The sequence below is a fragment of the Solea solea genome, chromosome 11 (assembly GCF_958295425.1).
Source record: "Solea solea chromosome 11, fSolSol10.1, whole genome shotgun sequence".
Taxonomy (NCBI): domain Eukaryota; kingdom Metazoa; phylum Chordata; class Actinopteri; order Pleuronectiformes; family Soleidae; genus Solea; species Solea solea.
In genome coordinates this window covers 8,940,052-8,962,524 of record NC_081144.1, presented here as the reverse complement: position 1 = coordinate 8,962,524, position 22,473 = coordinate 8,940,052, and the positions used below count along the sequence as shown (strand labels likewise).

At 40.1% G+C, this 22,473-nt stretch overlaps 3 protein-coding genes across 5 annotated transcripts in view; 1 reads left to right on the top strand and 2 right to left on the bottom strand.

Annotated features, from left to right (window-relative positions):
• Window positions 1-6,941, bottom strand: part of plekhg5b (pleckstrin homology domain containing, family G (with RhoGef domain) member 5b) — a 63,943-nt gene extending 57,002 nt beyond the window's left edge. The window contains exons 1-2 of one of the 2 annotated variants that reach the window (XM_058643001.1): window positions 6,492-6,941; window positions 5,707-6,375 (exon numbers count right to left, since the gene is read on the bottom strand). In XM_058643001.1, the coding sequence (XP_058498984.1) occupies window positions 5,707-5,788 (82 nt within the window). In that variant the 5' untranslated portion in view covers window positions 5,789-6,375; window positions 6,492-6,941. Of the gene's footprint in view, window positions 1-5,706; window positions 6,395-6,491 lie in introns of those variants that run through there. The other variant, XM_058643002.1, reaches the window with a different exon arrangement.
• A 2,364-nt stretch (window positions 6,942-9,305) lies between these two features.
• On the bottom strand, window positions 9,306-15,543 carry nol9 (nucleolar protein 9). The gene is made up of 13 exons (XM_058642294.1): window positions 15,350-15,543; window positions 14,242-14,768; window positions 13,922-14,135; window positions 13,694-13,824; window positions 13,416-13,551; window positions 12,835-12,931; window positions 12,471-12,568; window positions 11,262-11,429; window positions 10,931-11,183; window positions 10,710-10,824; window positions 10,136-10,310; window positions 9,838-9,971; window positions 9,306-9,732 (listed from the first exon to the last, which is right to left on the bottom strand). Exons 2-13 carry the CDS (start codon window positions 14,710-14,712, stop codon window positions 9,616-9,618), a joined length of 2,109 nt encoding a protein of 702 aa, XP_058498277.1. The 5' UTR covers window positions 14,713-14,768; window positions 15,350-15,543; the 3' UTR covers window positions 9,306-9,615.
• Window positions 15,544-15,747: 204 nt separating this feature from the next.
• zbtb48 (zinc finger and BTB domain containing 48) lies at window positions 15,748-21,180 on the top strand. 2 transcript variants are annotated; one of them, XM_058642293.1, is made up of 11 exons: window positions 15,748-15,934; window positions 16,927-17,660; window positions 17,754-18,061; window positions 18,132-18,237; window positions 18,338-18,430; window positions 18,526-18,612; window positions 18,768-18,922; window positions 19,026-19,162; window positions 19,268-19,432; window positions 19,543-19,631; window positions 20,400-21,180. In XM_058642293.1, the coding sequence occupies exons 2-11, from the start codon at window positions 16,947-16,949 to the stop codon at window positions 20,835-20,837; spliced, it is 2,292 nt and encodes a 763-aa protein (XP_058498276.1). In that variant the 5' UTR covers window positions 15,748-15,934; window positions 16,927-16,946; the 3' UTR covers window positions 20,838-21,180. The 2 variants fall into 2 exon arrangements, with proteins under 2 accessions (XP_058498276.1, XP_058498275.1); XM_058642292.1 differs by having other exon boundaries at window positions 16,924-17,660; window positions 20,400-21,179.
• Window positions 21,181-22,473: the final 1,293 nt, after the last annotated feature.

The window sequence follows — 22,473 nt, the reverse complement described above, 5'->3', positions numbered from 1 at the left end:
TGATGTGAGGGTGTGAGATTATTACTATGAGACATTGTGTAATTTAAACAGCCAATCATTAAACCAGCAACAGCTCAGAGAGACACACAACCACTCTTCAAGTTGTTGATATGAATAATCCCATAATTGAAACAATCTGGTTAAAATTGCAATGGGGGCTGCATTTGAGAAGCCAATGACAGAGTCAGCTGGAAATTCAAAAACACTTATTCCATAAAAGTACAGTTATTGCAAAGTGGAAGGCTGCAAGATCCATAAACAGTAATTTAGCCAGGGTGGAGGTTATAAGTGTGGAAGGGCACTTTCAGAGATAAACGCTGAAATGAAGTTTAAGAAGGTCTGTGTGTGTGTTCTTGTATTTGTGGCTTTGTGAGGACCAACAATTGTATAAACTATGGTGAGTGAGGACATTTTGGCCAAATGGGGGTCCTTGTGTCTTTAAAGGGCTTTTGTGGGTTAAGACCTGGTTTTGGGGTCAGGGTTAGAATTGATTTTAGGTTAGAGTAGGGTAAAGGTTAGGGTTAGGCATTTAGTTGTGATGGTTAAGGTTGGGTTAAGGGGCTAGGGAATGCATTATGTCTATGAGGGTTGTCACTATGAATGAAGCACAAACATGTGTGGTGTGTGTTTCATCATATTAGCTGTTCAATTTTGTCTGAAAGTAGCTGAGTGACATGACTCACAAAAAAAAACATTGTGATTTTAAAGCCTATGCAGATTACCTAAATACATAAAACAGAAGGATACAGTTTTCCGTCTCAGTAACAGCAGCGCTGGATGAGGACAGAGGACAAGAATACCCCCCTTAGGGTGAAGAAAAGAACCAAAACACTACACACAGTGAAATATGAATACACTGTGAAGTAATGTCCCACAAAATGAGAACGACTGCTACACAAACGTGCTGAGAATGAGGGTCAGAACAGGCTGAGTATTAAGATTAATAGAACAGTATCCGCTTCTGTTCACTCTTAGCCATTTCCACGTGTCCTTGCGGTCTTTTGTCAGGGATGAGTGTGAAGGGGAAAAGATGCGTGAGAGAGGAGGAGAAGGAAAGTAAGCCTCCAGCTGTGAGCACGCCTATGACAATGACCTCATCCTTGACAGTAAATAGTGAAGTGCAGAGAGCCACAACACCTGTCATGTAATGTGATATTAACCTGTGCTTAGTGAGTCTTCAATTTGGGAAATTTGCTTATTTGGTTTTGCTTGCAGCTGTAATCAATACTTTGCAAAAAATATATATCACATGACTAAACAATCACCGGAGTCTGCAGCTTCCCTTCAGCTCTGTGGAGCATTTCTGAGTGGTTTGGGGGTTTATATATCATAAGTTAAGTGCTGTATTCTCTCCATTCTAATAGCATTGTGTTTTCAGTCTGAACTGAGGGATACGTTTTTACATTAAGTTTTTACATCCAGATTTTGATGAGCGCAACAAAATCTGTCATTCGAAACACTTTGCTCTTGCTACTGAATTTAAAAAGAAATTAGTCTGACAGCACATCTAATGCGCCGGTTAATAACGCAATTGTTTATTTTGGTTAAAATGATGAAGCAGTAAGTCTTTATTGTGCATGAGTTGGACTGTGTATCGAACTGCAATACTTTTGTGGTATTGAATATTTAAAAAAAAAGGAAAGGAAGTTATAACCAAAGACGCAGTTTATTCTTCAAAGGAGAGGAGGCACTAAACATGTCTGTGTTGTGTTTTAAGAGGCTGATGCTTGTTTAGATAATAAAGCTATTTTGAGACGACATAAAGTGACACGGCAAATTTAATGACACACTTGACTGTTGGTGGAATAAATAGCAGAAACGTTGCTCCATGTTAAACTGCAAGATGGCAATCGGGCCATTTAGAATTTACTGTAATGTGTCAATGTGTAAATGTGTAAATGTAATTTTTATTGTTAAAATAGATTTCATTAAATAAGAATATTATCGGAAAAAAGTATCAAAGTCCAAATCAATATTTTGAAGATTTTCAATCAATACCCAGCCTGATCCATGATTTAAATGTAGATGTTATCAACCAAAACCCATTAATATAGCGGGAACAGAGGGTTAACTTGTAGGTTGACTTATTATTACTGGGGAGGCAATCATTGTTATTGATGACAGATAATTCCCAAAATGAAAACATTTCATCAAGAATAAAAAGCATGTTCCTCAAACATGTCGATTGCTGCTCACGAGTAACAAAAAAAAACTTTAAATACAGCAACTGGCCATAGTCAAATGGGATAAGGATGCCCGATGGGACATGGCCAATGACAAGTTTATACCCACAGTCTTGATCTGGTGACTCAGAGTTGTCATCTATTAACGACAACAAAGCCCGTTTTTTCAAAGGGGAATCCCCCTGCAAGTGAAAGGGGAGACATCGGTGCTCAAATAAAAACGGCTCTAGGTTTCCGATCAAAGTAAAAATCCACATACAGGATAAAGAAATGACAGGATACAAGGAAGGAAATTATTTTCTATCAATAGTCATTGTCTGGGGGCTTAAAACTGAACTATGCAGGATGTTTTACTGTAATTTATCAGCTTCTGAGTCATTGTGATGGTTAAATGACTTGTTGCGGGGAGATTGGGGGGTTGTCTACACTCCCCATACTGTCTTTTAGCAGAAAACCAGACTTGCAAGACCAAGGCCACCAGCCTGAAATCAGGTCTCGTGAAGTCTCAAGAAACATGAATTGCATTACGGCACTACACACGCACACACACACCCGCCTCCTAGCCAGGTACCAGATTGAGGCAGCAATAGCATTATTTTAGATGTTCATCATGGCAGAGCCTGTGAAACAGAAAACTATTGTCTGAGGAAGCAAGTAAGAGGAAACGACCGTCTGACCGAGTAAGGGGCCACTAACATCGGACAAGCTTTTTCTGAAAAGCATGCAAAACAGATGCTGACCTGCCGTTTTAGCAGTTGCAATTATCTGTGGTATAATTCTCTCTCTGTTCTCTATGTATTTATGTGTATTTGCACATGGCTCCACGGCTTCTGTTGGCCAGCTCCAAGGGGGAGCTTGGTAGAGAGAACGGTATCCGTAACACCTATCGCATTTAACCAGAGAGCAAAACAGAATGCATTACAATGCTGAATGCAATGCAAACTACTGAGCTACACAACCATCTTAAGGGTTGACAGCACATGGTCTGAAAGAAAGAAAATATCCAGTTAGCAGCAGTTCTCTGTGCAAAAAGGCCTTGTTGATGCTAGGTGAAATGAAAAGGCAATAGTTAATGTTACAACTAAGGTATGCAGACGACCATATCGGAACCTTGAAGCAAATGGGCTACAATAGCAGAAGACCACACTGTGTGCTACTTGTGACACTTTATTAGGTGTCCTGTGTACCTAATAATGTGGCCAGTGCTGAGTGCTTTGACTTACTATGCACTTTTTTCAGACCAAAAGCAAAATTGCGACCAGATTCTGGCAGGTCTGGTGACCAGAACCATGAAAAAGTAACGACTGAGCCTGGCAAAGTCAGATGCAAAGCAGACTTTCATAAAAGAAACAGAGGTTGTCGTGCAAAAATATTAATGCAGAAGTAATTATTCCTGAAGCGGTTGAATACAAGAGACAAAAACAAAAAAAAGGAGCACACTGTGACCCGGCGCGCCATCAGGAAGAGGCAGAAATGCAAAGAGGGGAAAAGAGAAAGGAAATTACTGTCGGGGAAAAAATGGTAACAATGGAAAGACAGTATGAAGACGGAAGTTTGAACTGTAACAAGCCACAAGCCAGACCAAAATCCCTCACACACACAAACACATTACATGACATATGAACTGGGATTATATCTGCTGGCTGCACCAGAAAGACTAAACATTCAAATATTCCCTCAGAGATGTGCAGATGTTTTTGACTTTCAAACACACATTTCTGCTGACAAAAGCCATCTCAACAAAGTCCATCGACAGACATCATGTGACCTTCCCCGGCATACAATTTGTCATGTGAAGTGCTATTGAGCTTGTGATATGATCAAAAGCTCAATAACAGTTACTAAATGGGCACTTTTCTAAGCTATTGTTTCGACAGTCAGTAATAAATTCCCTATCTCCAGATTTTTATGCCAGTAAGCATTAATAGTCCTAAAATAGAAATTCAAGTGTCCACAATTTGGTGTGGATTGGGAAAATTCCCGTCTCATGATGAAGAGCATGTGCCCTGATCAAAAGCCTCAGAACAGCTGATCTGCGTGAGCTGAACAAACTCTTGAGCTTAACATTGAGGTCAACATGAATGAGAAATAACTGAAAATTTGATCACCTACAATTAAGTGACCGTGTTCTGTTTCCAGGCTCAAAACGGCGTGAACTTAAAACCTCTGGTCTGCAAAATAAAAAGTGGAAATTTGAACATCCATCAGTTTGCAACAAACTCCATCTGTCGATGAGGTGGATGACTTGACTGAAAGCTCCAGAAGAGCTAATAATAGGTTTTGTGGTAAGACTGTTTTCACTTGATGTCTCCATGGTCTGTAACTTTGAACCTCAGACTTAAAGCCAGTCAAAGTCAAGTAAAACCCTCCAAGTGCAAAGAAAATGTATCAAATGTGAGCAGTGAACAGTGAGCATCGACAACAACACTGCCTTCCAACAGTGGACCTTCATGCTATAAGGTCGTAAAATGTAAGGAATTTCAGGTTCTGCAGAAAATGTAAATTAAAAACTTTGTTCTGGGTATATTCATATCATAATTTATCATAATTCACACAGTCCTGTCGCTTTTTGCATTGCAGTTAATCGATTAAATGCCTGCAGACACTTGCAGTGTTGGGCTGTAAACCAGACAAATAAAAACATGCTCATGACAATATTAATTTAATCCACAGCATCGTATGTTCTTCAGACAAATGTCCCTTATTTATGACTGCCACTCTTAACATCAGTGTGTCTCTGTTTTTGTTTTTCGGTGGTGGACAGAGACCAGACGAGACATCTGGTCCCAGATTAGACCCGTGTGTTTAAGACAGGCTTAAAGACTCTGGTGGCCTGGAACAGTGAGGGGTTCCAGACTCAATCAATTAACCAATTAAGGTTGCTAGACTTTAAACTCCATTTTCACATCACTGTACTAAACTCATGAAATGCCAACGCATTTACAGCCAGCCTGTGAGAAATTATGAACTCAAAACATTTACTGTCAAAATGTATTTGATCTATCTATTCAAGGTGCATGAAACTGCAGATTCATCAATTTCTTGCAACCACAGACAAGACTAGATATTCCAGTTTTTACTTTGATCTTTGATTTTGAATTATGAGCTGGGAGGACACATATCAGGTCATGGGGAAAATACAAGAAATAGTGTTAGTTATTTACAGGAGGATATGTCTCTGATGTGAGTGTGCAGCTGCAGAGTTGTCCCTTCAACTTTCAGATCAGGGTGTACTTTCCTCCCCAGACTAAAATACCTCTGCTTCCAGCTGGGATAATTGCTTAGGTCACTTGCCAAATCCAGCCATTAACTGTGATGACTGGAGGAAAAGCATGAAACAATGATGTGGTGCCTGAGGATCAAAGAGAGTTGCTGTGTTCTTCTCTATATCTGCATGGAGCACAATCTCTTTTTGAGTTTGTCCCAGAACAAAAGCACTGAGGTGACTCATTATTGAGATGCTGCCTGATACAAACTAAAGATGGTGGGTTATTGAAAGGTTGATCATGAATTTTTTACTTACTCAGTCGTAATCTGAGACCAAGCCAGCTTCTTGGTGGCGACTTGTGCATAACTGAATTCATGCTCCACTTGTTTGGCACCATGTAGGCATGCGATGCTTGTTGGTACGGAAGAAAAAAAACCAGCACCGGCTCCTCGAAGGTCTGTGTCCGTGTGTCTCAGTCTCAATCACGTTTAATGAGCTCTTTCCAATAAGTCATTTTCAAATGTTTCTGCCGCTGTCGCCCTCCTCAGTGCGCACAGACTGCACAGTCTGGTCGGTGGCGAGCACAAAGCTGCACGGTGAACGCACGGGAAAGAGTGGCAAAAACGCATCCCTCGCTTCATGTGACGAGGAGTTAACGCCGTTCCAACAACCACAGGCGGTGAAGCTGCAAGTTTGGACGCAGCACAAACAAAGGCGCTAAATGACCTGTTGCTGAAAACAAGAAATTTCGACGACGTCCAGTGAACAACGTTAGTCAGCTCGGCTCGGCGCAAGAATGGGATTAAAACGAGGAGGAGAGTGTGTCCATTGACTTTAGACCAGCGAATCCACGTCTGGACGTGTCTCCGTCTCTTAGCTCCACACGACAAGCAGCCCAAGTTGTAAACACACCGTCCGCTGTTGATGCTTCTCCTCGCCGCCTTCAGTGATCAACCTTCGGCTTCCTCCATTCATTCACTCAACCTGGGGCCACAAAGACTCACTGCAGTTAGTTTCAGAGTGACGCAGTGTCGCAGCTAGAGGCGCCAGAGACACCAACATCACGTCCACACAACACACACACACACACACACACTCACCAGAGACGTACACGACTTCTTCATGACTTTCCACAGCGCATTCAAGCCTCTGGACTCTGTTCAGACCCGTGGACCCGAGGAGTCAAAACTGTGTCAGAGCCTCAGTTACTGTTCATGGATCCTGTGTGAAAGTTGTGTAACCAAGAAGACACAAAAACACCACAAACAACCAACAAAATGACCGTAAACAGGCGGAAAAAAAGAACAAATTGAACAGAACAAAATGACCGAAAGACAAAGATTCAAAACCGCCCACACACATTAATAATTATCACAAAAAATGAACACAAACGTCCATTAACAACAGTAAAGAGACACACAACAACCACAGACACGCTAACAGCAAATTAAAGGCACACAAATACCATAAACAGACGAAAAAATGAACAAAACGACCGAAGAGTGACAGAGACACAACCGCCCACACTCGTGAAAAAATATCACATACGTCCATTAACAAAAGAAAAGAGACACACAACACCACAAAACAGATGCAAACAACAAATTGAAGACACAAAATGGAACCATAAACAAACGAAAAAAATTAACAATGAACAAAATGACCAAAGAGTGACACAAGGATCAACACAAACGTCAATTAACAAAAGCAGAGCGACACAACAACCACAGAGACACATTTAACAACTATAAAATGTGAAAGAAAATACTATAAAAACACAAAATGAGACAAAACAACCATAAACCACAGACACATCAAACTACCATAAAGAGACACATAACTGGCACACGACGACAAAGAGACTCAGAACAACCACACAACCACATGTGCCTTCTACAAAGAATATTAAACATTTTCATAAAGAGACAAAATACAACAAAGACACAAAATTAAAAAGTTGCAACAAGTATAAAAAACATGAAAAAATTATTTAGATAGACAGAACAAGACATGACTTGGAATTCATTCTGCCTTTTTTGTCTTAATTAACTACCATGTTTAATCAGATTACCACACGCTGAACCCGGGGGTCAAACATTTACAAGTCCCAGGGGCAAAAGGCAGTTAAAAGGTGCCCTGCTGTTGCGTTTGGTCACAAGGGACTCCAGCAGTATTGATCCAAGCATGGCAACATTGTGTCATTTTGATTCAACACCAATATTCAAACTAAACCATTAAACATTCTAATAAATTCATGATTCACATTATTTTTAAGTCTTTAAAATGTTTAAAAAGTAATGAAATACAGTGACTGAAAGGTTAACAAAACTTGTTTAGTGCAATTTTCAGAAAAAAAATACTAAAACATCATTGAAATTTGTTACGAAATACTATTAGCGGTCAGTTTTGTTATTTATCATTAATCATTTAAAGATCAAATCATTATTTTAAATCAAATCATGGTTTTGAACAGTAATACAGCTACCACCTTCACTTTATTTGATTTCTCTTTCAACTGTAGAGCCAGAAACATAACATATTTTTGGAAGATTTTAAGTTGGCACATTCATGGCAGATAAATCTAAAGGGTGGACATGCAATCATATGTTTTTTTTTATTTTGTATGGTTATGAATCCACTAAATGTTGAATGTTGCATATTAGGAATACATTGGATAGATGTGTGTTGTTATTTCTGACCACTCAGGGACAGGCAGGCTTTTGTCTGGCGGCACCACTACAGAGGGATTTGTCTTTGGTTTGCATGAGGTCGTTGGTAAAACATCTGATGTGACAAAGCCAAAACAATGACTCTGCCAAAATGTTGCTGTGCTGTGTGTGTATGCACTCACCCTCAATAAAGAGGCGGGGAACGGTGAACAAAGAACAGCAAGGGGGAAGAGTGGGGACATTAAAACAGCCCACTTAACAAATTAGCAATTCTCCACAGCTTAAGTGTGTGTTTACGACCAAGTGCCATGCTTTTAATCCCTTCAGTCAGATAATGCAAATGTCAGTTTACAGCCTGATCTCGAATTACCATCATTTGATATTAAAACCACAATGATCTATTAAAATTCACCTAAAACAGAATTGTGTTTTTACACTTTTTATTGAATTTTCTTTCACCCTTTTGTGACCATCTGCTGTTGTTCAGAGCAAAATTTCAACACACATTTGCTGCCCCCCTGTGGCACAATCTGTAGCACCAGATTTGTACTTGATGTAATCCCACACAAGCCTACACATTAAACTGTAAACATTTACAAAAATTCTCCTTGAATGACCCATAAATGCAGTTACACTTAAGTGTTAAGTATTAAACAGCATAACAAAAGCACAACATTTAAAGCAGTGCTGGTCTGCAATAAAAATAGATCAATTTCAGGTGAACATCCGACTGACGTGAAAATGTAATACTGACAAAACAGGATTCTTTCATTTGATTTTATCCCACAAAACAAACTACTGTCTGAATCAGGGATTATAATGCATCCTGCATATACTAGTTAAATGGCCTAGTTGAAATCTACCTGGATGTGTACAACTGTGAAACAAAAAGCTGAGGTGATAGCTTTTTTCTTAAAATGTGTTTATATGAGATACAGACACTATCAGTGCTGACTGCAATGGAACCAGCTTAAACAGACTCTCACTGAAAAGGCTTTCACGACCAAAAGGCATTGGCTTGACTTTCGACAGCATGTATAACTGGCAACTAAGTTTTGAGACATTTTGTAAACCACACACTCCTCACAAATCTATGAAAAAAATCCCTTTTTGTATTGTGGCACACAGGAGTTGGTGTTGCACTGCTGCCTCCGACAACAACTATGCCTTTCATTTTAAAAGCCACTAGTAGCGACACTGGTTGATAAAAGCATTTGAAAGCAAAAAAAGAGAGCAGTCTGAACACATGTTGCTTTTCATTTAATTTCTGGCAGCTCTATGTGTTCATGTTTGGAATGTTACCTACAAACAAGAGCTTTAACTACAAGGTGTGATGTTATTGTCCATGTGATATGACATCTAACAACAGGGAAGTCTGTCTCCCTGGCGTCACCGTCACAATGAATCTTGAAATGAGAGCGAGAGAGAGAGAAAACAAATTCCTGTCTCAGTGTCAGGTCTGTACAATCTACAGCCAGTGCTGACAGGTTGACGTAAGACAACAGTCAAGAAGGTAATGAGAAATAAATCAGGTGGTGCTCTGTGGAGAAAGTCATTACATCCCTATTTGACTTGGTCTCATCAGTCCCTTAAAGACTCGCAGCTTTCCTGCACCGGTGACATCAAAACTGTAGTCTGTGGTCACATAGGGCATCTCCCCCTTATAGCCAGCCTGAAACACAGACAGAGGTTTTGTTAAGTTATGGTAAAACCAAGCCTTTTTGACATTGATTGACAGCATTGACGGGTGTTTTAGAGATAACAACTGTCATCTGACCTGTGCTGTGAGGATGCAGGAAGGCAGCGTTATGGCTCCAAGTAGGAGACAGTTGACCTTGCGTAGAATGGAGGGATCTACAGGAGTCAGCAGGAAATACAGACCTCGAGCCATGTCAACACCTCGGAGCACACCTGGAATTCACAACACAGAAAACATTTATAGAGGTTTTGACCTAAGGTCACTTAAACCTGGGATTTTATTTTATCCATTTTCAGTTCTCGGTTTACAAAATATACTGAAGGAAGAATTAGGTGTCTGCATGACCTTGCACATGGGCATTAAATGAGGTACATACCAAAGCCCACACATGGACAGATGGGTGCCTGGGACAAGAGGACTGGACCTCCTCTGCTTACGATTTTTTCTCCCAGGCAGCAGAGCCCCACCAGTGTGGCGTTGGCAGCATAAAGCATGTGATTTGGCACCACCTCGCAATGGATCACACCTAAAGCTACAGCTGTGTGTGGCACCTGTGGGATCAGAGTGAGATATTTTATGTTCTCAGTCAAGTATATTACTCAGTCTAACAAGAAATGCTACATTATCAGGAGTAGACAACTGGAAATATGATATATCTTGGTAACAAGCTTTGGCTGGTAAAATTGACAGGAACTGGTAAGTGAATCCTTGAAGCCAAACATGTTTCCCCTGCTTCCATTCTTTAATCTGAGTTTATCACCTCCTGAATGCAGCTTTGTGCTTTCCGTACACTACAGTCATCTTCCATCTTGTTGTATTGCACTCAGCAAGAGAGGTTTTAAGTATATTTCCCAAAATGATTAAGTGTTAATATGATGCCAACCCTTGTGGATTCTGAAGAGAAGAAAATCTAAACAAGATAACACAATTGCATTATCTTTTTCATCTACCTGGTATGGGGTGAGGCTGTGTAGCGGTCTAACTGGTCCAGGTTCAGGAGATTGTAGCTGACTCAGGTAAGCCAGCAACGACAGCTCTCTGTGCTCGTTACTGCGCTGGTGTTTCCTGTCATACACAACACAAACAGACAATAAAGCCAATGGATTTAATAATGAAAACGTTCATTATTATTATTTGAATCCAAACACAGGCTGATAGTGGTGCCACTTACGCAGCTCCTTGACGTGCCACTCCTTGAAACTCTGACTGTATAATAAGGTGAGTGTAGCTTCTTGGGGGACTGTGGTTCTCTGTAAACTCATCCATTGCTGTCTGAGCTGGCGGGTGGGTCTGACACCCATGTGCCGTCCTAAGAAAGTCTGGAGTAAGGGCGGGACACTGTGTGACACCACCATGGCCGAGCTGGACGACATGCGAGACTGGGAAGATGCGAATCATGTCCACTAGTAGCTGGAACCCAAATCCTGTGGAAGACGAGCACATATTCAGACACGGCTTACAACCATCGTAATTCTAGTTGTTTATATTATGTTATTACTGACCCTTGACCCAGCCCATGGTGTTGATGATGATGGGAGTCTCCCTGCTCTGCGAGCGTCTACGCCACAAGAACTTCAGTGATTCTAGGTATCTGTCCAAGTCCGACTCACTTGTTGTCTGACCATAGTAGATCATGTGGTCTGGTGTGCGCTGATGTGAGAATGGTGGTCCTGGAAAACAAACTCGGTGTAAGTGTACTAATTTTACGACACAGTTCAGGAATATCATATGAAACCGACGTATTAAAGGAAGAGCTCATCTTTTTGGGAAATACATCATCATGCCAACTTTCGCATTTTGTATATACATGCCAGTTCATGTGGTTCCTCTCATAATAAAATGAGGGGTACACGCCAGTCTCATTTGTATTTTCTTGTATTCTTTGCACACTGAGTTGTATATGTACGATTATCAGTATATGTTTATGTGATCCCACGTCCCCAAATGGACTGTAAAGCGCTGTGGGAGCTGAAGGGAGCATGTGCAGTTTGCGCATAGGTTCTGTGTGGACTCAAATCGGCGACATCCTCGCTTTCGTCCAAGTAGGGTCCGAGCAGACTACCGCGGAAATGGGAGTATGATGAAATTTATGTGACAGGGACTCTAGTGGATCTCTGGAGACACAAGGACAGACAGTATGTCCCGGCCCCAGAGCTCCCATGTTATATCTCATTTGGCTTGGACCACTTGGACTATATATATAAACTTGGATGACATGATAAGCTCCCACAAGTGAGGCCAAACCATCTAAATCACCTACTGGTGGCTGCATAGGTTTATTAGGTTATAAATCCATCCTCCTCCTTGTTAACAGATGGGACATGAGCCAAAGTAAATCATGCATGCCAGATTACCAAAGATGTTTTTTGTCATATAAAGGTAGTTCCTACACTGATGCATGTTCATGTGATTACTTTGCCTAAGTTGCTTTTTAATTAGTTATTTGATGCTATGAAAGTAGCATCAAGATCAAGATTTAAAGTACAGACTGACTGTTGATTCATTTATGTTTTTACGCTTATATTTACGGTACAGACATATAATTAGTATACCTAGTAAAGTCACTACTCCCTGGATTAATTAAACTAATAGTTTATCACAGACTACAACGACACAGTGCGTGTTCCTTGTACAACATAAAAGAGATTTTTAAGTCCGGAATACACAACAACAAAAAGGTAATGTGAAACAGCAAGATAATAAATACATACCCAGAAGTGGTTCTCTGACAACTGACAAGGACAGACAACCAGCAGGGGTGAATTCTGTTTGACCAAGGTCTGCTTCCAAGTAATCTACATAAGCAGTGCTGCGGACACAAAAACAAACAAACAATTATAATAATACCATTACTATTTCAACTATTTCATCTCTGTATGAATGTTAAGTCCTCAGCAAACTGAAACTGAGGTATAAATAATGATAGTTTAGTGCACAGGGATCATCATATCAACCCTAACCAAATCATGTTAAGGACACAATATGGATAATAATCTTAACACACAAACATAGTAGTATAAATAAATATCAGTTTACTGGGTAGAGAAATGAAGGAGGCATGTTATGTAAACTTACTGATTTAGTAAAGTGTTGATGAGGTGGCGAATAAATGTTGACTTGCCCACATTCTTGGTACCACACACAAGAATAACTGCACAACCATCCATGTCTCCTGTGAATGACAGACAAGACAAATGTCAGGTTATGTGTCACAGCACAAATGTGTTTGACATGTTTATTACACCAACAACAGTTAATGCTGCATCAGTGATGATTTCTTTAAATGTATTTTATTGCAAATGAAACCTTACATGATGAGGGATCTCATGGTGAATGTCCTTAATTTTTTCATAGTCATGTTTTCATATAGTGTAATGTGAAGTGGAAATAAACTCATTTGCAACTTAGAATTGGCTCATCCAGACTTATTCAACACAATTATTGTGTTTTTATGCTTAACAGACAATAACAGGGTGATCGACCATGTTCAAATCGACAGCTTCAATGTCAGATTGCAGTGTTGACAGTATTACAAAAATGTAACTAGGAAACAAAAGTAACAAAAACGGTTCATTATAAGTCATGAAAGTAACTAAAATACTTATTCAGATGTGATGCATAGAATGTAATTTCCATCGAGAAGTTCATGTCCTTACCTCTGCAGGCACCAACCACTGTGCTAAGAGCATCTCTGTAGCTCTTTGACATGTTCAGGCCTTCAATGCTGCTACTCAGAGGAATCACACCCAAACCATTGAGAGGAGTGTCAAGCACAGCTGACATTAGTTCACTCTACAAACAAGTAGTGGGGGAAAAGTGTCAGTTAGACAAGTCTGTCAACTCCAGTTCTAAACTTAAAGTAAATTAATTTAAACAGCATGTGATTTGGTGGATATCGTGAAGAAGGAAAATATACAAAATATCGTTAGATTACCATCATGGGGCTGAACAATTCACTGAGCTCCGAGAAGCTTGACAGAAACCGTGTCAGGGGTGTTTCCATTGGCTCCAGGAGGATGATGGAGGAATGTGATGTTACCTTTTTTAGCAACTTTTTGTGCGACGCTGCAAAAATACAAAGAAAAAAAGTGTAATCCTGTTCCGAAAACGTTCAAATGTATAAAACAGAGTGGGACTTTGATAGGTTATTTCTATCATTTACCTGACGATAATAAATACTTTTGGAGAATGGGTGAAGCTGCCGCTTTGTCGTCTCTGGCGCTGGCAGAGCTTTCTAGTGCTGTAATCACCAAAGGACAATGTGAAGCCGGGGAGAACAGTGGATATGACTGCTGGCCCTCTTCAATAGTGAACCCCATCACTTCTACCCGACCATACAGGCAGGTCAAAAGGCATTTCCCACGGAAACACAGGGTCTGCCAGGGAAAAATGTTAGACTCAGTTGAAGAAATTGATAACAGATCAAAAATATTTCATACAAATCTCACAGATTGACTTAAAATAAAATGACCAGAAATGTACCTGATTCTTCTGCATGACAACTACTGCATGGTTTCCCTGATGAACTCTCTCTGCACAGTGATGGAGATTATTCCCATCCATTCTACCTGGCAGTACATCCTCCGTGTCAGCAGAGGTCTCTACACCATTCCTCTGAATGGACTTGGAATACTCCTTCCACTCCTGGGAGTCATTAGACTCATTGTCCATAGTGAACCCTGAACTCCCATTAGCCTGACTGTGTGATTTCTTCAATTCAGACTGGGAAGTGTTTTTCTTGGTAGCAGAGACAGACTTTGCCTTATTTTGCAGCCTCTTGATAGTAGTTTTTTTCTTAACAGTTGCTTGGTGCTCTTTTATCATGCCGGCCATGACCAGAGGGGTGTTGAGCTCAGATGAACTGATGGGAGGTCTGCATCGTTTTCCCCTCACATCCTTCCACTTCTGAGATTTAGCATGACCTTTGACCTGTGTGGTTTTCTTCACCTTCATATTGTCAAATCAGTAACCATTCATGTGGGTGTTGGTGGAAAATAAAAGGGGGGTGTCTGCAAAGAGAGAAGCAGAATTAGCAGGAAAAAAAGACTCACATTTAGTGATGGGACAATATAGGATATTATTCCTCATCGTGATAAAAAGCACTAACAGTAAATTAATCATGGTGAATTTCTACTATTATCTTATTAAATTAATAATATTTAATATATTAATAATAACAGAATATGTATCCTATCTGTGATCCCACTTGTTTCTGACCACCATGGGTGAGTGAACCTACAGAACTGTACTCTAAGTTATAATTAACATCATCTTTATTTTATGATAGAGCCTTATATTGTTGTGCAAGGGCGTGGGAAATAATTGATTACAATTATTATTTAACAGATCAAGGCTAAACTAGCCATGCTACAATGGAATTCAAAAAGCAGCTCAGAGTTTATTCGACTTTTTCCTCAACACGTGGGGCAGAGAAACAGCATATTAACAGAAACCAGACACCAACCCAGAACGAAAAGTGTATTTTAAAGTTGTGCGAAGTTTCATAGAAGCACGTCACAGTCTCGCCAGGTAACTAGCGTTAGCTGCTATGCTAAGTATTGTTGTGGCACTTAATGTGGCGAGTACTTACCCCCTGCTTGTGTACAAAACAGCGTAAAGCTGGAGAAATTCAAAAGAGTGTGCAGCGTTTATGTTTGGCCAAATCGAATGCTTAGAGCAGTCCAGCTGTTAAAACATCATTGCTAAAAGGCTAATTCCATGTGTGAGCCACAAACAGACACCACGTTCGAGATGGTCAACTATGATTTTACCCGGCGTGGTATTATCTGCGATTTTGCCAATTGCGATGCAATTTTTAACATTATTTTAACTTTTAGTGAATAAATAGTGAGGAAAGAAATATCACACACCAGTACAACCATAAACATACATTTTCGGTGAAATAGTTTAATTAGGTTTTAATGTTAATGTTGGCGTTTTTAATGGACAACAAACAACTTTCCCGGAGTTCAAATGCGTCACTTCCTCTTCCTTGTGCAGTTTTTAGGGGCCTACAAGAAAACAAAACAAGGTGCATGTAGCTGCTGGGTTTCGCTCTTTTTTTATTTATTCTTTCTTTGTTCCATTAAAAGAGGATCCAGCTTATACACAGCGAAAAATTTATGATCGATTTTGACCAATAATGGGATTGTGAATGTCGAAATGTAGCCGTCGGGTGAGTATCAGCTAAGGGAGCGTCTTTAAAGACTTGTGCTAAGAAATAAACGTCGAGGTGCGGAGGTAGCCAGGGGTAGCGATACAATACTCATTAGAAAATAAACTATAATAAATATAATTGATATGCCAACTGCAATAAATGGAAATGCTATTTATTTAGTCGCTAAATAATAGTGGATAACTTAATTTGACGACGTGATATACACAGGTTATATGTTATGGGTATAGTAAAGGAGGGAGGGACTATTTTAATGTTTTTTTTCAACAAAAAAACACTTCATGAACTCAAGTTAAGCGCATATAATATATTTAACTACTGCAGGGCTGCAACTAATGGTCCATTAAATATTGTTGCAACATTTTGATTGTTAATTGTTGTTTCCCAAACCTCAAAATGAAGATGTTGATGTTGTTTTGTCCACAAACCATTTACAACATATTCATTTTTATAAATGTTTTGCTTTGTGGAGCTAAGAATCCTGAAAATACTCTGATTTAAAAAGAAAAATCCAAATGATTTTAATTATAAAAACACTAAAATTATCAAAATAGTTGACGATTAATTTTTGCAATTGATTAGAAGTTGCTTAATCCAATCCATTTAAAGCACTTAAAAACAACAATAGCTGAAACAAAGTGCTGTACATCAGAGATAAATAAAATACCTAAGACCTAAAGGACCTAAAATCAACAATGAAACAGACAATAAAATGACAAAATACTGTAGAAAATATAAAAATAACACAAATCATACAATAAAAACAGGTCAAATCAATGTCTCATACTGGGTGAAAGCCAAAGAGTAAAACTGAACTGTTTAGTTGGACATTCATTTTTTGACACTGATGAAATGTTCCTTAATCAATTAATTATTTGTAACTAACAATTAATTATTTTTGGCATATCATTTTAGTTCCAGAATGACATAGGGATCATCCTGTCCGATTTCTTTTGACAAACTATTTGATATTTATGTGTGTCATGCAGCAGCAGTGAACAGTGAAGATACAATGACGCATTTGAAGAGGAACCATGCACAGAGTGTTCTCTCCTCCCTAAACCAGCAGAGGGCAGCAGGGAAATTTTGTGATGCAACACTGAATGTGGGAGATGGGGTGGTACACTTGGCCCATCGCAACATCCTGGCCTGTTTCAGTGAACTGTTCCAGCAGCTCAACTCGCCTGCTGCAACATGCACAGAGATCTGCCTGCAGGAGTGTCCCAGCGATGGCCTGGAGCTGCTCCTAAACTTCCTCTACACTGGAGAGCTGAAGCTGGATCTAGATAACCTGGACAAGGTGCAGCATGCTGCAGCCAGCCTGTGTGTGCCAGAGGCACTTGTACTTTGTCAGCAGTTCCAGAAAACGCCTGCGGATCCTGTGCCCGTGAAGCGTAAAAGAGGCAGACCAAGAAAGACCCAATCGGATACAACCTCTCATTGTTCAGTCAAAGAAGAAGAGAAGGTGCATACAGACACAAAAAAGGAGTTTGGTATTAACACTGACTCAGCCACCATTAATGTAGCTGCCACTACTGCAACAACCACCACCCGCTCTGGCCGTGTAGTGAAGGGCCCCAGGAGACTTGTGACTGATGAGAGACCATCCACTGATTTAATAGCCTGTGAAAACACCAGCAAACAGGACGAGAACATTCCTGCGGAGACAGAAAGTTGTCATGTTGTGGATAGTCAGAGTCCACATCAGCCAGCGGGTAAAACTGAGGTATAAAACATGACTGGGTGCAAACACTTAAGTCAGTTATTTCAAAGATGATCACAATGGTTACCTTTACACTTCTCTTATGTCATGTTGCAGGTAGCTGATCTTCAGATTGCCATAAATGACAGTAGTGTTCGTCAGGAAAATGAGGCGGCAGAGGAAGATGATGATATTGGGGAGTTTGAGCCAATCACTGAAGGCTCAGATGAGGAATATGTGCCCATCGCCGAGCCTGCGTCTTCATCAACAGCTTCATCAACAGCACGAAGACGCAATGTTCAAAGTAAGACGATGAAAAATGAGAAGGAAGAAACCGTGGAAGAAGATTCCAAGAAGGATTCTGTGCAGTGTCCCGTCTGTGAAAAATCCTTCAAGAGCAAATACTACCTGAAAGTCCACAACAGGTAAAATCTGTCCCCTGCATTTCTCATTTGAGTCACTGTTGAGATAGCAACTAATGTTTTTCCTTTACAGACGACATACAGGGGAGAAGCCCTTTGGTTGCCTTAAATGTGGGAAGAAGTACTTCCGGAAGGAGAATCTTTTAATACACGAGATCAGAAATTGTGATAAAGTCGTGGTAAGTTATTGAAGAAGTGTTTCATTGCCACAGATGAGAAAGCAATATGTACAAAAAAAAAGAAAAGATGATAAGTGTTTGTGCTGTGTTTTAACTACAGACGTACAAATGCTCGATGTGCTCCTCCACCTTTAATACGAAAGAACAGCTACGTCTGCACATTGTGTCCCACACTGGATACATGCCTCACAAGGTACAGTCGTTATGTCTCTATAGCAATCATTGATGACTAGAAATGGTATCACAACCAAAAGAAAACATTGATGTATTGTTTTTTTTTTTTTATAGTGTTCATTGTGTCCTGAACAATTTATGTACAAGAAAAACTTGACGCTTCACATGATGAAGATCCACAGTTACCCAAAACCACACGCAGTAAGTTTTCTGGTAATGTGCGACAGTAAATAACTGAAACTGAAAGTTTTACACAGTTGTCTTTTGTGTTTTTCACCAGTCACTACTGATTCAATGTTGTAAATTAATGCTTTCATTAGGTTAAAATATATATATATATTTTTTTTTGCCTGAAGTGTCCCCAGTGCCCCAAAACCTTCTTAACTCGGACGGAGCTGCGTGTGCACGAAGCAGCCAAACATCGAGGTGAAAAGCCGTTTGTGTGCGAGGAGTGCGGCCATCGAGCGTCGAGTCGAAACGGCCTGCAGATGCATATCAAAGCCATTCACAGGTAGCAGCACATGTTTGTCTATGTGTCCGTGCACGGGAGTGAAAATGAATAACTGTAACTCCAATTGTGCAGATGAACAATTTTTTGGACATTTTCTCTCCAGAAACGAACGACCATTTGTTTGCACCTTATGTGGCCACGCGTTCTCCCAGAAGAACAACCTCAACATGCATATGCGTATACACAGTGGTGAGAAGCCGTATCAGTGTCATCTCTGTGGGAAAACCTTCAGGACACAAGGTAATGGCGCAAAACCTTCCTGGTGTGCTACTTCACTTCTTCTCCTGCTTTTTTCCCCCTCTGCCAGTGATGTTAACGAACTGATCACTGTGTTTTGAAAACCAGCCAGTCTAGATAAACACCACCGGACACACACCGGTGAGCGTCCCTTCAGCTGTGACGTCTGTGAGCAGCGGTTCACAGAGAAAGGCGCCCTCGTCCGCCACAAGGCCAGCAAGCACGAGGAAGGTCGTCCCCACTGCTGTCACATATGTGGCAAAACCTTCAAAGGTGAGATCTCTGATGGGCTTTGTTTGCCTCCATTAAAACATAATGTTTGATGAGCTTTGCATTCATGACTCAGTCATGTGATTCACTTTGTGGCTTTTCATCGTCACCAGCCAAGGAGCAGCTCAATGTTCACCTGCGACGCCACAAAGGCATGAGGAAGTTTGAATGCAGTGACTGCGGCTACAGGTTCACTCGACAGGTACGGTCACTCGTCGGACTGCGGCCTAAGGATAAATGTATCCAATGAAATTCAGTTTAATCTCTCAGTGGTTGATGGAAAAACAGCAAATATTTGTGTTGTAGCAGAAAGAACCAACAATTTCTGAAATTATTGCAGTTTAATGTGTAGATAATTTCAACCGATCATCACCATACAGTCATGATGACAAAAAGCATTTCACTTTATTGAATACAAAGAAGTGGCAGTTTGTGCTTTTTCGTGATTTTAGTTCACAGAGGTGCACACACACATATCCTTGTGTTTATATTAAAAGTGAACATGAGAATCGATAGAATTATTCATTTATATTGTAACATTATTATTACCAGAAGACCATTTATTCTTTGTGTTATATATTATTACCAGAGAAATAAATTGATTCAATCAGTGTATTTTTTCCACTCACTAGGCCTGATCAGAATCAGAAATACTTACTATTACTAATAATACTATTAATCCCGGGGGGAAATTGCATATCCTGACAGAACAAAGGTGTAAATAGACTAAATAGTATAAAAATAACTTTAAAAAAGTGTAGAAAAATATAAATATAACAGGCAGGAATGATTTCCTGGGAGAATGAGTCTTGGGCTGAAGGTGCTCCTGTGTCTGAGTCATGGAGTGGGTGAGAGTCGTTATCTAGGATGCCGCTTAACTTTGTTTGTGCAGTAATAAATGGATACTGCATTCGTGACCCTCTGTTAATTCCACCCAACCGTCACATTTCTGGTTGTTTTTCTCCCGAAGGCTCACCTCAGACGGCACGTTCAAATCCACAAGCGCACCGAGAACTACAATCCCCGGCAGAGGAAACTGAGGAACATGGTCGTGCGGGATATTAATGAAAGTTTAGGGGACAGTGACTCATCTGAAACGACAGGAGCCCCTCTGACCACTGAAGAGAAGGAGTATGTTCAAGACACCAGTGACAACAAGGAACCCGCAAACCAAGGGACTGACGACTCACCAGGCCTCAGTTCCAGCTGCATCGTGAGGGTGGAGATTGGCTCGAGTGATGAGGTGATGGAGGTGGTGGTGCCCGACCAGAACCTGGTATGTGCCGAGGCAGCAGAAAATTTCTCCGTGCCAGATGTCTTGCAGCAAACGCAGCTGGTCACCGAGGAATTTGAATCTACAGTGGACATGGAGGGAATCGAGAATATATCAGAGAGGAACGAGGACTAAGAGTGGAGACTGTGGAGGGTTTTTTTGTAAACAAGAAGCACTTACATGATGAAACATTTGGCCTTGAATGTCCAAAGATGAAAGTTACTAAAATGGCTACTGTTAAGTTTCCATACATGAGAATAATGACAAATTGAATCAAAAGGTGAAGTGCATGCTTTAAAAATGATTTATGAAATTATATTTTGCTCTGTTTAATTCAGACTAATGTTAAGGGTGTGTCAAACAGCGGAGCTTAAACCAGAAATAAAAAAAAGTTAATAATAAACATGATATGTTGTTCATTTGTGGGCAATTAATTACATTAATTTTCCAAAATGTCATAACAAGGGCCTACTGGTAACACTGCCGAGCACCTAAGGACGCAAGTGAATAATTTCTCCCTAGTTGGACGTAATGATGCTACGACACATGCAGTAATGCTAATGCAGAGATGGTGAAGAACGACCGCTTACATGCAAACACAGTGATAATAAATGGATTCCTTAGGTTAGGTTAAGCACAAGATGTTTTAGAGGCTAAACAAATCAAGATGATGTTTGTACACAATTCCACAGGACATCTGAAATATAAAAATGACAGTGTCTGCACATAGATATCAGGACATTCTCACCCTGAATTAAAATGGAAATCAGGTGTTTTGTTTTGTTTTAAAAGGTATATCTTTATGAGCAAACACAATTACTTACAATTCTTGTTTATAAAAAACCTTAATGCATTTGCTGTTGTCTCACACTCACCCACAGCTACCGTCTTGTCGATAGTGAACATTTGTCTCCTGCTAACAGTTCGTCACATGACTCTCAGACCTGCCTGCAGTTTCATTTATGCCAACTACTTTGTAAACATTAACACAAACACAGTATATATATAAGATTTAAAATATTCTCTTTTTACAAGACAAACAAAAACTTGTATGAACCCTATGAAAACAACAATGCATGACATTAAATCAAAATTCCCAACAAAGCAGTTACTTAACACATAAGAGGAAATTGAGATTGTATAGCGTTTCCAGTTGAGACCGCTGACCCTCCACTATTTGCCAATGTTGATGGGCAGGGAGATCTTTAGCAACCACAGCACAAATACGCCCATAAATAAACAAACAAACAAAGTAGTCACACATTCATAAATAATAATAAAAACAGCATGCACATTAGACTGGTGGTTATAAGGGCGTTTCAAGGACAGGGCTGACACAGGGGGGCGCTGTTCAGCCTAGATTACAAGCAATGTTACAAAAAAAAGTATCAACCAAAGATGGTAAAATGTGAAACCATCCTGATATTCTACCATGAAGAAAAGGCTTCTCAACACACGTTTAAGTCGAGGGTGTTTTTTTCTCTCAACACATCCGAAGTCATCTGTCCGTTTAGTGCTACACTGATTGTTGCCATTTTTGGAATGTAGACAGATTTACTGCCATTTCTGACCAAATATTTAGCTTTTGCTCAAGCCTAGAAATCGTCAGAGTGTGACGCTAATTTTAGTCTGACTCTGAACTTTTTTTAGTAGATAAAAATCTACACAGCAGAACCAGAGTTCACTTCTTCCTTTGACAATTTGTTCATTTTTTGGAGCATACATTACCAACAACGCCACTTTTCAGTTTGTGTTATTCCTGTGGCTGCTT

Bases quoted from the DNA above. Each gene is read 5' to 3' on its own strand.
- nol9 (XM_058642294.1), bottom strand. From the start codon at position 14,712: ATGAAGGTGAAGAAAACCACACAGGTCAAAGGTCATGCTAAATCTCAG. The intron at 13,552-13,693 runs GTAATCTAACGA...ACTTGTTTGTAG, and splicing joins AATTGTTCAGCCCCATGATG to AGTGAACTAATGTCAGCTGT. The intron at 9,972-10,135 runs GTATGTACCTCA...TGTGAATTCCAG, and splicing joins CTGTCCATGTGTGGGCTTTG to GTGTGCTCCGAGGTGTTGAC.
- zbtb48 (XM_058642293.1), top strand. From the start codon at position 16,947: ATGACGCATTTGAAGAGGAACCATGCACAGAGTGTTCTCTCCTCCCTA. The intron at 18,238-18,337 runs GTAAGTTATTGA...TTTTAACTACAG, and splicing joins GAAATTGTGATAAAGTCGTG to ACGTACAAATGCTCGATGTG. The intron at 19,433-19,542 runs GTGAGATCTCTG...CATCGTCACCAG, and splicing joins ATGTGGCAAAACCTTCAAAG to CCAAGGAGCAGCTCAATGTT.